This window comes from Rhyacophila brunnea, unplaced genomic scaffold (genome assembly GCF_057557595.1).
Source record: "Rhyacophila brunnea isolate RB1 unplaced genomic scaffold, BYU_Rbru_1.0 scaffold_88, whole genome shotgun sequence".
NCBI lineage: Eukaryota > Metazoa > Arthropoda > Insecta > Trichoptera > Rhyacophilidae > Rhyacophila > Rhyacophila brunnea.
Genome location: NW_028233359.1, coordinates 901,576 through 918,195, shown reverse-complemented (window position 1 = coordinate 918,195; position 16,620 = coordinate 901,576). Strand labels below are relative to the sequence as shown.

Below are 16,620 nucleotides of genomic sequence, written 5' to 3'. Positions count from 1 at the left end.
TGTTTTACTTAAGCGATGATGCTTATTTTGGGCTAAACGGGTTTGTTATTAACAAAATTTGCGCATATGGGGTCCAATCTGGAAGAGGCCCTAGAGATTTCCTTACATAAAAATAATGCACTAGCTTGTGCGGTTTACATGCTGGTGGAATCATCGAACCTTATTTATTAAAAAAAGGAGGCGGGAGCTCGCGTTACGGTTAATGGAGATCATAAGGCACTGGCCCATGATGAATTATATTTGTTGCTGATGCATATATGGATGGCATTGATCCGGATAGGATGTGGTGTCAACAGGATGAAACTACGTATACGGAATTATTGAATTAGATTTATTTATGATATGAACCTGTCAATTTGCTTCCAAAGTCGTGCGATTTGACAAATATGGAATATTTCTTGAGTGGCTAGGTGACGCTGATAAGCCATACATAATTGACGCCTTGGAAACCAACATTGTTAGTGCTATTTGTAATATACGGCCAGCAGTGTTCGAAAAAGTGGCGCAAAACCGGACGTACAGAATGCACTTCGTCAAGAACTCCGCGGTGGCCAGATACCACAAATCATTTTGGAATGTTAGGAACTGTCGACTATCTAAAGGTACACGCTAGATACATATGTCGATTAATTTTAAAACTTAAATACGCTACCTGTAGATATAAATAATAGCAAGGATATTATATTTCATATAATTAAGAATTACTAAGTCGCTGATCAGCAATCATGTTAGCGTAAAACAATTTGTGACTTTTTAGGACACTTCCGCATCCAAAATTTTGCAAATGCTGAAAATTAAATGTGTGAGAAATATATTACCCTTGTCAGAATAAGTCGAAGTTCTTTCGGAGTATTTGGTATAAGGATTTCGTTTTTAATGTTTTGTTCGTCTATCGTCACTTCTGAATACTGCATCACTTGATCTTCGATTCCAACAGGCGAGGATTGTTGCCTCCTATCTGTATCGTGATGCCTTGTGAAAAATTCCTTAGTAGAAACCTAGAAAGCCAAAATTATAGTTATTATAAATTACTTTTTATTAAAGTATTATTTTTTTTCAACGTTTATGATATTCAGAATCTTCAGACATCAACCCAATTAGAGCTGACACTGCGACTGGCACGATTGCATTAGTTGGCCATTAGATATAATTAACATGATATTTAAATGTGATAATTAATTAGTAATTAGTAGACCAGCAAAGAATCGATTTTAAGGCTATACCTCAGTTGAGGCATGGTATAAGAAGATCATGGCTAGGCGATGCGCGGATTGCGGGTCGCGGGTGCAAATGACGCTTGCCGAACGAAATATATTATGTCATATAAATCCAAGATGCATCCATTTAATGTTTGTTTATTGTTCTATTAGTAACAATAATAATATATTGACATGTTTTCTTTTTCAAGTAAATGGTTAACGTTTTTAGTCATTTTTACAAGATTTAGGAATTAATACCCTCGTCGCCATCACGGAACAAATTGACGTATTCACACCTCGACGTTCACTCTCCGAATACCAGCGAGTCCAAAATTTCGTCGCGCCTATAGTTGAAAATTATATGCCGTTATTTATGAGAAATGAGAGTAAAAATGAAGACAATAAATCGTCTCTGTTCTGGCAGAACATACTAACTGGAGAATACTAATTTAGAGTAATTTGACTTTGAAGTTTGAAGTATTAAGTAATCGTAAAAAGGATGACTTTAAAATAAAGACTGTTTATTTATTAAGAAGGTTTTCAGACGTAAAGTATGAAATAAGGAACATTTTGGTACAACTAACTCAATATGTAATTTTTTCGAATAAGTGTCTTCTGCCAGAACAGTGACGAAATGATCATAGTAACTAACCCTACCCCTACCAAGGTATTACATACGAATTCAATATTGTTACAGAATAATCCGTAAAAAGTTAAAACAAAATATGGAACTCAACATGTAACATCCAAAAGGAAATACATAAAACAGAATAATATGATACAATTATTGTGGTACAAGTCTTCGTATGTTGTGATATCAATAAAATATGTTCACCCTGCAACTGTGCTATTATTATTCCTGAATTTCTGCATAAAATAACTTGTGATCACGTTAATAACGTAACGATGGCCATGCAGCTTTCGCGTCGGGATGCGTGCGATAAACCTCTTTTTTGCTGGAAGCAATTTTTTTTATAAATGTTACGCCGAATATGCGAAATTGACTATTTACATGAAATGGGCAAAAATTTGTCTAAATCATGAGAAATGCAATCCCGTTGCCTTATTCATGAATTAGACAAAATATCTGCCGAGTGCGTGAATTGGACAAATTAGATAATATCGCTACGGTGGTGTTTTTTGCAACTAAACTAATTGTGTCAAATGCTCATGCATTGGTCAAAATTTACGTATATTATCTATGGTCAAAATAGATGGTCGCGCTCCAGTGGTGTTTTTTGCAACTAATCAAACTAACCAAATATGTCAAATGTCATTGATTATAATATAAAAATATACCAATAAATAACTACAATGTCGTTCATATCTATTTACTATGTGCAAAAAAAATCTAGAACTATAATATGATAACGAGTTTTATTAAAAGCTATTTTCGCGATTTGATTCGTGCTTGGGTATCAATCGTGCAATGGTCGATTTTATGTTTGTGATAGTTTGTCGACACTTGTTAGCTAACCTCAAAATGGACATTCAGTTGAATTCAGAATTACAAGACCTAACCTAACCTAATTTTAATAATATTATATTATGTCCAATTATAACTAATAAAACCATCCGTATTAAATTAATTTTTTCTACTGTCACGTTGACAGTTTAAGAATTCCATACCCTGGCGAATTCACGTAGTCGGCAAATAATTTACCTAATTCATAAATAAGACAACAGGCTTGATTATTACATGAATTAGCCAAAATTGTGCCCATTTCATGAAATAGTCAATTTCGCACATTCGGCGTACCATAAACAATATAACAAATTAACGTTATTTTTTTTACTTATTCCACCTTGCATGACTTAAAGTTCGTATCATTGAACCTGAACTGAACGAATCAAATGGCACCGTTGGATTTATTTGATTTGGAACCGTTTGGTAGAATGTCCACGGAAACGCTTTTCTGACAACTAATTAGTGTTGCTAGTACTTAACGGCCCACGTGCTCGTCGTAGGTCAAAATTGAGTTTTTATTGTATTTTCAAACCATGATCCTGGACACTCCTTAAACGTTGTAGATAATCTATTTATATAATTTTGAAGCCTTATTATCCTTTATAGTTATTTTAAACATTTGATGACTGCATAAAGTATTTTTGTTACATAAAATAGTATTCTTTTAAACCTCTCGCTCTAATGTTTTAGAATATAGTCATATTTCGGTACATAACTGTGCAGTGGTGTTAAGATTTTTTACATTTATTAATTTTTAAACGCATTTATAAAACCATTGGTATAATTTATTACGAGATAATTTTTGTAAAATATTCACTATAAAAAATGATATTGATAATCTCTGTGATCCAAAATTTGACAAGAATTAGGCATTTTATTATTCAAAAAATCGGCAAGATTAACACATTTGAAGATGATTCTAAAGATACTTATTATAAGCTATGTCTTTGACCATTCAAGTGTGATAAACATCTTATGAATAATGATTGCTTTATAATAATTATTGACCTAAGAATAAGGTAGCGTTTTTTTGAAATACGCCATTTCTTTTGTCATTCCCCAGTGGTTAAGCTACAACATACGGCCGTAGCCATAAATCGACAAACTATAATTGAAGTAGGGAGTAAAATGATATTGACGCGCGTGTTTGAACATGTACCGTTTAAAAAAAAAATTAAAAAAAATTCGGTTACGTACATGTTCAAACACGCGCGTTAACATAATTTTACTTCCTACTTTAATTATAGTTTTTCAATTTATGGCTACGGCCGTATGTTGTAGCTTAACCACTGGGGAATGACAAAAGAAATGGCGTATTTAAAAAAAACGCTACCTTATTCTTAGGTCAATAATTATTATAAAGCAATCATTATTCATAAGATGTTTATCACACTTGAATGGTCAAAGACATAGCTTATAATAAGTATCTTTAGAATTATCTTCAAATGTGTTAATCTTGCCAATTTTTTGAATAATAAAATGCCTAATTCTTGTCAAATTTGGGATCACAGAGATTATCAATATATTTTTTTATCGTGAATATTTTACAAAAATTATCTCGTAATAAATTATACTAATGGTTTTATAAATGCGTTTAAAAATTAATAAATGTAAAAAATCTTAACACCACTGCACAGTTATGTACCGAAATATGACTATATTCTAAAACATTAGAGCGAGAGGTTTAAAAGAATACTATTTTATGTAACAAAAATACTTTATGCAGTCATCAAATGTTTAAAATAACTATAAAGGATAATAAGGCTTCAAAATTATATAAATAGATTATCTACAACGTTTAAGGAGTGTCCAGGATCATGGTTTGAAAATACAATAAAAACTCAATTTTGACCTTCGACGAGCATGTCCCCCCTTAAAATTAATTCATAATATATTAGTCTCTAAAACAGAAACATATTTATTGAAACGTCAACTTGTTACGAAATTCTAACCTCCTATCGTGGTCTACAATAATACAAATTTAACAAACTGTCGTATTCATTCATTTTAAATACACAAAATATAAATAATGCTTCATAAATAGGTAGCCATTTAGTTAATTTATAAGATTTATAGGTATGACGAGTTTTTTAAAATTACTTTTGATTAGAGCTTTTCATAATTGACCACTTGTCCATGTCGACAGTATGATATTGTGACTTAGACGACAAACGAACAAATATTAAATTCGTTAGGTTATTAGATTATGTAGTTAAATAATAAAGCTCATTCCGGGTTGATTTAACACAGTTTGTAGTTTAGAATCTCCGTTACAAAATATAAATAAAATGAAAATAAATTCTTTGTCTGACATAATAATTATAGTATTAATTATTAATCTAAAATATACATAATTCAAGTGAACTCCTATGGTGTAAATATCTAAAATATTAATATGAACACCTCACGATAAATAAATGCCGAATAATGCTTATCAACACTTTGACAGATTGCCATTAGTCTATGGATCGTCCGAATTGGTTTGACGTTTCATGTCAAACCATTTCTGATGGTCCGAGAACGATTTGATTTTCAATGATACACTGAACCAAACGTCAAATCTCAAACCATTTCCGGTCAACTACAATTTGTATGTATATTGTCTATGGTTTAATTTGATTTGTTTCGTTCAGGTTGAAAGAAACGAACCTTTAAAAGGCACTCGTAGGAGATTAATTTAACATACAGTGGATCGCAATTTTAGATACCTATTCACATTAAAAATTGCTTTACATTCGAATGATTGTGATGTATAAATTATCATAATTAAATACTCATAATTTAACGATAGATGTACAAACCTACACATATATTATTAATATATTATTAGTGTAAGCTAAAACCAACAAATGAAACAAGTTGGAGCGAATTAATAATGGTGTAATGAGTTTCAAAGATGCATTTGCAAATTCCAACCTTCTATATAAGACAGCACACATTATGTCTACTTACAATTGGCATGTAATCTGAATAGGAACAACCCGGTTGAGGATATTCATCATCATATATTGGGTGTGAAACATCTTCAATAATCTCGCGCTTGACGACGGCTTGTTGATCATCTGTCTCAGATTTTATATTGGAGAGGTCAGCGATTAGGCACTGAAAGAAGCAATTATTGTATTTTGTAAACACGGTAAAACCAGTTTCAGTTCTCGTAACATCCATAAAACAATGTATAATAAATATATTTAACATGAATTAGTAGATAACCTAACCTAATCTATAATATCACAGATGTATCGAAGCTGTCAAATTGTATAAACATGTAATTTTTTGAAACAATGTTTAATATCATCGCAAGTTGCTACATTGTTTGTAGAAAGCAACATATTCTATTATATTACACGTATCGCTGCTATTGCCAATCTAAAGTGTTTGTAAAAGATATCATTATCCACAAACTAACCTCGAAATTGCAACTTGAAACGTACGCATTCTTTTGCGTTGCATGAAAGCGAGGGTCCGAGTTGTTTGAATGGCTTGTCAGCGTGTCAAACGAAAGCTTGCCTTCTATATCGGAGTGTTCTCCATCACATTCTTGCTTTACATCCATGTTAAGGGTATATATTCCAAAAGCAACGTGTTACGTGACAGACAGGATCCTTTCAAGGTAATGTTAGAATAGTGTTGCCGCAATACTGAAAAGTATTTTCGTGAGAACTACCTAAAATAAAAATACATACTTGACACGGAGACACACTTTAATAATATGTATGTTTTGTTGTCTAAACAAAACAATGGTACGAATATGATCATCAGCATTTCCTCAATCATAACGAGAACAGCGCATCTCGGTATAAAATAACAATTAAATCAAATTGTTTTTTTTTCTCCTATAATGTCAACACTGACGATATCTTTTTCTTGACGGCTCCACTCTCTCCTAGTCTCCTGCGACAGGACATACGTTTTAGTTAAGATAATTAGTGTTCTACGTTTAGTCGGTGTTCTTGACATTAGCATCTGTACCATAATACCTACAAAATTCAATAGGTACATCATTGTTTATCAGATAATAGCTACACGGAATATTATTAACTGCATTTCGGCAACACTTATATAATACTACAACAGAACAGAGTGTTGTCAAGTTGTCTCTAGCACATTGCATACGATTGTTGATACGCAAACATGGAAGTCAAGCGAGAATGTGATGGAGACCATTCTGGTACTGAAGACAAGTTTGATGTAACAACTAGCCATCAAAACAGCCCTGACACGCGCACATATATAAAGCAGGAGAACACAGACGATTTCAGTTGTGATTTTGAGGTTAGTTTTTATTTATTAAGTCCTTTCCTGCGATTTTTTATAATTATTTTAGCAGAATACCTACGATAAGTTTATATTTTTTACAAATTGTTTAAGAACATACGAGGTTGTCAAACATTCTTTCAAAAACCTTTTGACATACATTTAGACAGCTACCTACCTCAATTATATAAGTAAGCATTGTTATAAAATAGGTACGCGAGCTCAAAATTGTTTTTTTTATATAATTACAAAAATGCATAACGTTTCTTTCAGTATCCAGCAACGCGTCTCAATGAAATTAAACCCGAGATTAACCTCCAGCTGGTTGACGTTAAATGCGAGTTCGTTGCAGACGCAAAACACCCATTCCATGATGAAGATCCAACACCTGGATGTTCGCATTCGGATAACGGACCAGTACAGCAGGTAATTGTATAGTATGCGATATTTTCTTCCATTGGCTATGTATTCTATCACAGCTTTGTGACTAAATTTCTAAAGGTACATTTTATCCTCGTCTCGGTTATACACGCTTTGTATAACTATTTCACCAACCTATTTATCTGGTTTAGTGTGAATGGGTGCATTGACCTACAGTATTTGAATGTGATGTCTGTCACTGATGATGACCAATCGACCGATTCTTTCAGAAAGTACTTTTGTCATAACATTATTGTTTGTAGGTAGCAGAAGAATGCTGCGATGACATTATGCTCACGTCACATGCTGGTATGGCGACAAAGTAAGTATGTGGTTTTGTCATTCCGCAGAATATTTCGAATAATCTAATTTCAATGAACTTTAACAGTTTATATCTATCTACCTACATATGCGTACTTTAAAATTACTTGCGATATTTCATCCATACATAATATTGTGAACAGTATCAGTGCCATTTTAAGATACAAAGCCTGAGCACATATTTTTGTACACGCATCTCTCAAACGAGTGAACCCACTGTTCAGCTGTCAAAATCAGATTTCAGATTGCCTCCAAAACAACATAATTATATAAAGGTCTTTCTCGTTTCGTATTGAATTATTATAAAAAAATCGCATCTCAAATGTATAACCTATCTATGTTTTTTTTATAAATATACATTCCTGTTATTCATCAGTTGTCAAAAACTATTTCTTTATACAAAAAACGGTAGTAAGATCTATTTCCATAAATTGTCTTTTGTAGCATTGAGCGTTTATGGTAGGTGTGTTAATGTTAGTGTATGAATTATGATGTAACTCATCTATCAAAATCAAACATTTCCCTTTTTTAAGCAGCTGTAAACATCAAACCATAGATTAAGGATTTATATAGGTATATATATGTAGAGCCACACCTTAGTCACGTGCTCACATATTATTAAATACCTACACAAATTCAAATTTAATTACATTTCCACACTAATCTTACTTGCTATATAAAGTATAAACAATATATAATAATATATACGCTTATCTCATATATATATACTTTTCGTGCTTCCTGCTACAGTATCAAGAGATGAGTAGGTATACCTCTCGCCTGTTGCTTCGTGGACTATGAAAAGGCATTTGAGACAGCCCTCACCGTGAATCTCTATGGCAAAAACTGCTGGACTATCTATTCTCTCTACACCAATACAGTGTCGCGTGAGAGCAGCTGGAACATCTTCTGTCCTCTTTAAAATCACGTCAGGAGTCAAGCAAGGCTGTGTACTTGCGCCCTTTCTTTTCATCATCACGATTGATTTCATAATGCGTAAGACGGTTCGCCCCGACAGTGGAATACGCCTAAATCATGATGACACAACCGAACAATGCGAAGAAAGACTGTGCGATTTGGAGTATGCAGATGACGTAATCGTGTTTGACTTGACGATCGAACGGTTGGAGGTAACCGTTAACAGACTCTCCGCGAACTCGAAACGTGTGGGTCTTCATCTGAATGCGGCTGAAGACCAAAACTGTCAAAAAACTAGGAATTAAATATCAATGCTATATTAGTAAACACAATTATATTTTATTTATTGAAACCTTGTATTGAATATCTAACCCTATTATTTTTGTAGGGTCCTAGCCAGACATTAGATAGCATACTTTCAATAAAACACTTATACACCTCCAAGTCACTTTTGCTGGTGGAAAATAAATCGCGCAAACGCAAATATTGTCTCCGTCACAGGTCAGTTTCACCCAAAGGTCCTCTTTTTGAGTGATACTAGGCCAGCCGGACGTAAGTCCAAAAAACTAAAGGAGAGTTACAACCGAATCGCTTAGTATTTATCGAGTTTTTTTTCTCAAAAAATCTTTGTTAAAAAGCTTAATTTTTCCGTAACTGTAGCAGTCTTATATCTGCAAAAACTGCAGAATCCGAATTCACCAAAACATGAAAATACCTAAATACATCAGTTACGGCCTCTGTGCTAGGTACAGAGGCCGGCAGTGTTGTCGATCTCTATATTTTTCTGTTTGACTGACACGTCAAATTGACCCTTGCTCTTGTAGTGATTTATGTATATCGGTATTATGTGTTTCGGTTTTACTTTCATTTGATGCGGCATTTGGTATCAAAGTCAGTAAATAGATTCACGGATTCGTGCGTTGTGTTCTATAGGCAAATATACTATGGTTTCTACACTCTACCATCGGCGTTGCCATCTTTTTGTCACCGAATTATAGTACGCGGTCTTGGCAATTATAGTACCTATATGTTGAAAATGTATAGGATTTTTGTTGTTTACGAAAAGAAATAACGGAGAGTTTAAGAAATTCCTAGGTCTTTTTATAATATTAAGATACCTCTCCTGACCAAAAGTCATACCAGCGAATTTAATATATTATATAGATTTATTATTTTACGGTGATTACATTTATACCTATGGTGTCTAGCAGGACTCGAAATGGAAGATTTTAAGAACCGGAGCGCTTGATAATTTTCCGAAAATATTTACGTATTTATGTAATAATTGTATGTATTAAATAGAAATATAACTGTTAAGCTCAGACGGTTAAATTGGGTATCAAACTGTCTTTAAACTTGTGGCATGCAAGATTTGAGCATAATTTAATGGTATTACAGAGGAAAATCGAGGTTTTCTTCGCGTCATAAAAACATTTTTACTTTGATATCTGACTAATATCGTTTTTGAAATATATAAAGTAAAGTTATATTATTACCTTTTAAATGCAATATATATTTCATATTCCTGTGTCTTTATTTTAACTCTAATTTCTTTAATTAATGTCTGAAAATGCTGAAAATAAAAAAACGTTTAAAAAAAAACTTTAACGGAATAGTATAACATAATTTAGAATTTATAATAACGATAATTTTGGGTATCTAGGTTTCCACTGAGGGATTTATCACAAGGCGTCACGATACAAATAGCAGTCAACAACCCTCGCCTGATGGATTCGAAAATCAAATGATGCAGTATTCAGAAGTGACGATCTTCTTCTTCTTCTTTCACCCTGTCACGTCCCAACATTGGGGCATAGGGCAAGCACAAGTTGGCGCCACTTCCCTCGGTCCATCGCCAACTCCTGTGCCTCCCGCCATGTCAGACCTGCAGCACGTAGGTCGCTTTTGTAGCATCGCTGCAGGGTGAGGGAGGGCCGGCCACGGCGACGGAACCCTTGAGGCTGTGCCACAAGGGTACGAAGTGCCGCACTCTTTGGCGGCATCCGGAATACATGTCCCAGCCACGTGAATCGTCTCTTCGTGATAACTTCAATCACCGAAGGCTGTTGTGTCTGCTCACGAACTCGGATATTTGTAACGCGGTCGTACCAATGTACCCCTAAGATTCTGCGGAGACATCGATTCTCAAAGCTCAAAAGCCGTGACTCTTGAAGCTTAGTAAGATGCCATGTCTCACAGCCATACAGGAGCACAGGTAGCACGCACGCGTTAAACAAACGACATTTGGTCCTCACAGAATACAGCCTTGACCTCCATGCGACTCCAAGTTGGTTGAACGCAGAGCCCGCCACACCCATGCGGATTCCAAGCTCACTAGAAATACCACCATCATCGGCAACCGTGGCACCCAAGTACTTGAATCTGGACACCAGCTCGACGGGCAGACCAGAAACCCGCAGAGGAGTGTCGGCGTCGATGCAAGCAGCACTGCACATGGATTTGGTCTTAGCGGCATTCAGATGAAGACCCACACGCATCGAGTTCTCGGCTAGCCTGTTCACGGTCACCTCCAACCTCTCGATCGTCGAGTCAAACACGACTGCGTCGTCTGCAAGTGACGATAGATAAACAAAATATTAAAGAAAAAATCTTGAGACAAAATACTTCGAAAAAACTTCGACTTATTCTCACAAGGGTAATACATTTCTCACTTAATATGATTTGCACCATTTGTTACACAGAAATCGTCCTTCATCATGATCGTGAAACGTAGTAAAACAAATTATTGCAAAATATTTCCACATTCGTACTATTTTTAAGAAAAATTACATGTACATAATATGTCGGAGAAAGTTACATATATCGTTATATGCCTTGTAAAGTGTAACAACTCCAAGAAGAGTTCAGCTAAAAATTCCATCCGTGGACTAAATATAAAACAATTTCTTCCACAAATTCGAAATTCGAATCAAACGGTTTTTTCTCAAGGATAATTATTATAAAAAAAATTCGTCTCATTATCTCTAATAAAATTGGTATTACACTTAGGTTATTGACACGGCCACAAAATGTAGGCCATCAGCTGACATTTTCTTTCGATAAATTTATGACGTCACAACTTTTCGGTCCGACCTTAAATGTCGATTTTACTTGAAAATACGTGGCCTACCTCTAAACAAAGCTATAACAACCATGTAATGAGTCCCATAGTACAGTCTGAGCGACTTATAGCCTCTCAGAGTGGACTATGGATGAGTTTTCTTTCAAGAAGGCCAAAAGGTCTTATAAGGTAAAATGTAAGTAACAATCCCGACGCGTCACGAGTTGAAACGTCATCGTAGACGACACGTGGTTCGGGCTGTCAGATGATATAGTAAACATATCGTCATAGTACGCGTCATCCATTCGCGATCTATTATATATATATATAAGGAGCATAGCTTCTCAAAGTTTACAGTCGGCGACTCATAGTTATAAGTGTGTGATCGTACATAAATTAAATATAAAGAAATTATAATTAATTAACTTTATTTAATAATTAATTTAAATAAGTTTTATAAAATAATTAAGTAATTATTTGGAAATAAACTAAAGTGTATAATTGACAACAAGCAATTAAATAGAATAAATTTAATTACTAAGAATAATTTAATAAATAAATTAAATGGAATAACTACAAGGAGTTTTATTTGAAATTAATCTACGAAGTATTTTGCGGAAAATTTCCGATCTGTAGACAGTGACAGGTGGTCAGCTGTCTTTGACATTTACGTAAATATTTACGAAAATAAATCCGATTTGAAAGTTAATCGGTTAATTAATAACCTGGACACCAACCTATTACTGGGTGGTGATTCTAAATAGTATAAAGTTAAATAGTAATGATCCAGTGTATTTCAAAAGTGTCGATCAAGAACTTTAGTTGACCACTCTCTCCCTAATAGTGCTGAGCTAGCCAAACAAAGGTTCTTATCGGTCCCAGGGCTGGACCGGTCGAAGACAGAGTACCTTTTAGACTATTCAGGGACTGGGGTATCGTCAACTTGGCGCCCACAACGCGGGACTTTTCGACGTCATATGGAGTCGAACGAACCCGCAGAAATATTGGAATTGTTCCAGTATATAAAAAGTGAGTAATATGAAATATAAACAGTGAAAACTTACTATCAAGTCTTGAATCGGCATTGGAATATATACGCGATAATATTAAATCAAAATATTATCGAAAATGAAATATATAGTAATTACTAAGTAAATATAGTTTTACTTTTATGAAAATAAAGTATAGAAATAGTGTCTAGGTATGATACCTGATGATACTAGATAAGAAAAATTAATAAAAATTATACTTAGTAAATTACTAAGTAAATTTTATTTTAATATTTTTAAGAAAAAAATATAGAAATAGTATCTAGACATGATACCAAGAGGTATGGAATGAGAAAAATTGAAAAAACACTTATATAGTTTTTACTAAGTTTTTTTTATTTTCGCTTTTTATGGAAAAAAGTCATTAGCTGGATGTCTAGAATAGATATAAATATGATTGGGGCGGTTCGGAACCCCGGAAAATGGATTTAAAGTAATAAAACTGAAAATGATGATTCACCATTTCAGAAACTTTCAAATTAAGAATATTTTATGAAAATTTTTGGAATCGAAAAATTTGCGAATTTTTTCGAAATTTTCGAAATTTAGTATTTGAACTATATACCTGGAGGTACCTATATGCAATAAAAAGAAAAAAAAATTTCGAAAATAATTTTTTATGACTTTTGTAAATTTTTCTTCGATGTTGGTTATGGTTACCGCGACGCCGCATACTGTAGAATACTCGCAAGCTGGTCTATAAATATGCCCACTTTGCGCGGCGAAGATCGGACGATCTTTAACTAACATAGAGCTTAAAATTGCTAAACCACTTAGCTGGATGATACGTTCAAACAACGATTGCAGCCGAACGGTTTGAGATAGAAGATCCAAACAAAAGCTAATTGGAGGCTGGAATTCTTTTATGAATTTACGGTCGGGTGTTCGCTACTTTCAACTTCGAGGAACGGAGGAATTCGAGGAAATAATGCCGAACCCCATTCCTGGTCCCAGTGTTGAAGAGGACTTCATATTGGAAGAAGGTTTACAAAACGCACAAGTTTTCTCAGAGGATAGTCCTCGCACGGACATAAGTGCTATACATATAAGACGCCCGACGGCGACTCCAGATAAAAAGATGGACGCACATTGCAATTCTAAACCTGAACTCTTCGCCACATATGATGGAAATTTAAGGCAACGTGCCGATGTTTTTCTGAAACACTGTCAGGATTATTTTGAAGCGGTTAATTACCCGCGAGAAAACTGGACGGAAAGAGCTTTGAAGCAACTGACAGGCGAAGCCAAAGCTTGGGGAAGGAATATTAGTCCTTCGGACAGCTGGAAATCATTCGGTCTGGCGTTAACAGCATACTTCGAATCATCCACTCGAAGACGTTGTCAAAGGATAGATTTGCAGGAAAGGCCACAGCGACAAGACGAAGAGGCGTACTACTTCTTAGTACAAAAAGCTGAATTGGCGGAGATCCTTTTGCCAGGAATGCAATCAGAGACGTTGGCTGCTACTTTCTTCGATTTGTTGACGGAGAGAGATCAATTTCGGATCGATCAAGGGACGTGGCGTACGTTGCCCGAACTCTTGAAGAAAGCCTCGATGTTACATCCCTTAAAGCAAACCCAACCTCCAGTAATGACGTCTTGGGGTGACTATGGGAAGATATACAATAATAATTATTCTAATAACGACAGAAGAGTCGTTGAACAGAATAGGTGGCAAGGAAGGCCACGTGTGGAACAAAGGCCTGAAGAACATTTTGAAAGAACACAAAATGTTGTACAAGAGAGACCTCAATATGGGGGTAATAATAGGACGCAAAATGTTGCCCAAGGGAGACCTCAATATGGGGGTAATAATATGAACCAACGTGGTGGTTCAGCTAATGGAGCTAGAGGTGGACGTGGAGGTGCGCAGCCGGGGGGTGCCCGACAGTTCAGTGACGGCCGTAAATGTCACTATTGTTCGGGACCACATGACAATAGAGATTGTCCAAATCAACAGCGCCCTCAACGGAATGGTAATCCCCGAACGTGAGGATGGCCAGCGGCCCCGGTGTCTCGTCGACGACTCCCTGATGGCGAACGCCGGCTTACCGCCGGTAAGGAGACTAGTGTGAATTCAGCAGACTTTCTTCAAACGACTACTGGTGCTACTAGTGCTTCGGTACGGACTCCCTTTTGGCGCCGTTCAAAATTAGTTTTAAGTGATGTGAACGCTCTTCCGGCGAGAAATTTTAGTGATAAAAATAAAGTTAAAATGAACACTCTTCCAGTGAAGGCATTTAATACTAATGTTAATTTTAAAGCTGAAGCTGGCATTCATAAGCCTGCTATTAATAGTGTTGTCTCTTTTGATAAGGGCATTGATAGCGTAAGACCGGTAGAATATTATAATAAACATGTGGTAGAAATTACCAATGGTTCGGTAGATGTACCAAATGTAAATATTAATAACGAACTATTGATTGATGCACCATCTGTGCAAAGTAAAGTAACTTCTAATTGTGGTGAGGTGAAAAGGAAAGAATTGCGAGGTACGAAACTTGCCTTGAAAATTACCTCTTGTAATAAGAGAATTGCCCATTCTAAAGATAAAAATAAATTAAATCCCTTACACCATGTAACATCTCAAGTTAAACAACCGGCAGCCGATTTAACTGTGAAACAGGTTTTATTAGGGATAAGTTCCCAACTAAATTATTTAATGTGTATGTTAACGAAGCAGAAGTTAAAGGTTTATAAAAATAAACTTCGAAAGGTAGTTACCTGTGCTTCCGGTAGTTCCAGTTGTGTTGATGCCGCTCTTGCCGAGCGGAGAACTTCATTAAAGGTAGGTGCAAGTAGTATCACTGAATCTAGTGACAGATATTGTGCATCTACTAATCATTTAACTAATTCTTATGCTCTTGCTAATCTGAATATGAATACTAACTCCATTAATAAATTTAATGTTGATTTAAATAATGCTAATAATGGTATTGGCGTATGTAAACGGGAAGTAAAGCCCGCGTCGAATTTGAACTTCAATGGTTTTCTGAAGTGTTTAAATTCAAGGATGGTGACTGGCCCTGAAGAGGTCGGGCCAAAAAGTGGTCCTGAAGATTATAATATTGATAACTTTAATAAACGTGAACAGGAAATGGATCCTGAATTGGAATTTGAACCTGAGGGTTCTATCGAGCATTTGGCTCCTGTGCTAGCTGTTGACCCAGAGGAGGTCGGCCCTAGGCAGGTTAAAGGGCAAAGCAAAATCGCTTTGAAATCTAATAAAACCATTGTTAAAGTCGTTGGTCGACTTGACAAAAATAAAATTAAAGAGGACGTCGTGGTATACCTCGAAGAGTATAACCACAAGAAGAGATTAAATAGGCTTAAGATGAAATTAAATAAGTTTAGAATAAAGTGTGTTAATTATATTAGAGATAAAGTGATTATTATTTTAATACCATTGATAGGTTATATCGTAAAATTAAATATCGGAGGAAATTATTGGATGTGATTTCTGTCGCTATAATGAGGGAGAAGTCGGTGCGAAACCGATTAATGATCATTTAAATGATTATATGAAGAGGTATTGTAGAAGAGATAGTATATTAAACTTAAATATATTAGATAACGTCCTACGAGATGTATTTGTTCGATAATTTGGCGATCTACTTGATTAATTAAATAAATTATGTAATTTGGATGCTGAGTCGTCTCCAAGTTGCATCAATGTAAATGCCTTCGTTAAATTTAGTCTAAGGAACTAAAAAAAGCGTTGCTGAAAGGTAAGTGACTGGATCACTACCTCAGCTAGCAATCAAGTAGGTGTAAGCCTAAGTTGTTCGTTAGTTTTAGTTGTTTGTTAGTTAGTGTGTTAGTTTGTAATGATAGGTTAGTTAGTAATAATATTAATTAGTATAAAATGTTATTGAGTTAATAGTAGTGGTGAGACCATACTATATAAGTTAGTTATAAGATAAAAGT

General features: G+C 35.0%; 2 protein-coding genes across 2 annotated transcripts; one reads left to right on the top strand and one right to left on the bottom strand.

The window, feature by feature from the left end:
* Positions 1–319: 319 nt before the first annotated feature.
* On the bottom strand, positions 320–6,282 carry LOC147063752 (uncharacterized). The gene is made up of 3 exons (XM_085959342.1): positions 6,077–6,282; positions 5,620–5,769; positions 320–998 (listed from the first exon to the last, which is right to left on the bottom strand). The coding sequence occupies exons 1-3, from the start codon at positions 6,221–6,223 to the stop codon at positions 795–797; spliced, it is 501 nt and encodes a 166-aa protein (XP_085815468.1). The 5' UTR covers positions 6,224–6,282; the 3' UTR covers positions 320–794.
* A 400-nt stretch (positions 6,283–6,682) lies between these two features.
* Positions 6,683–7,749, top strand: LOC147063751 (uncharacterized). The gene is made up of 3 exons (XM_085959341.1): positions 6,683–6,942; positions 7,198–7,350; positions 7,608–7,749. Exons 1-3 carry the CDS (start codon positions 6,802–6,804, stop codon positions 7,668–7,670), a joined length of 357 nt encoding a protein of 118 aa, XP_085815467.1. The 5' UTR covers positions 6,683–6,801; the 3' UTR covers positions 7,671–7,749.
* Positions 7,750–16,620: the final 8,871 nt, after the last annotated feature.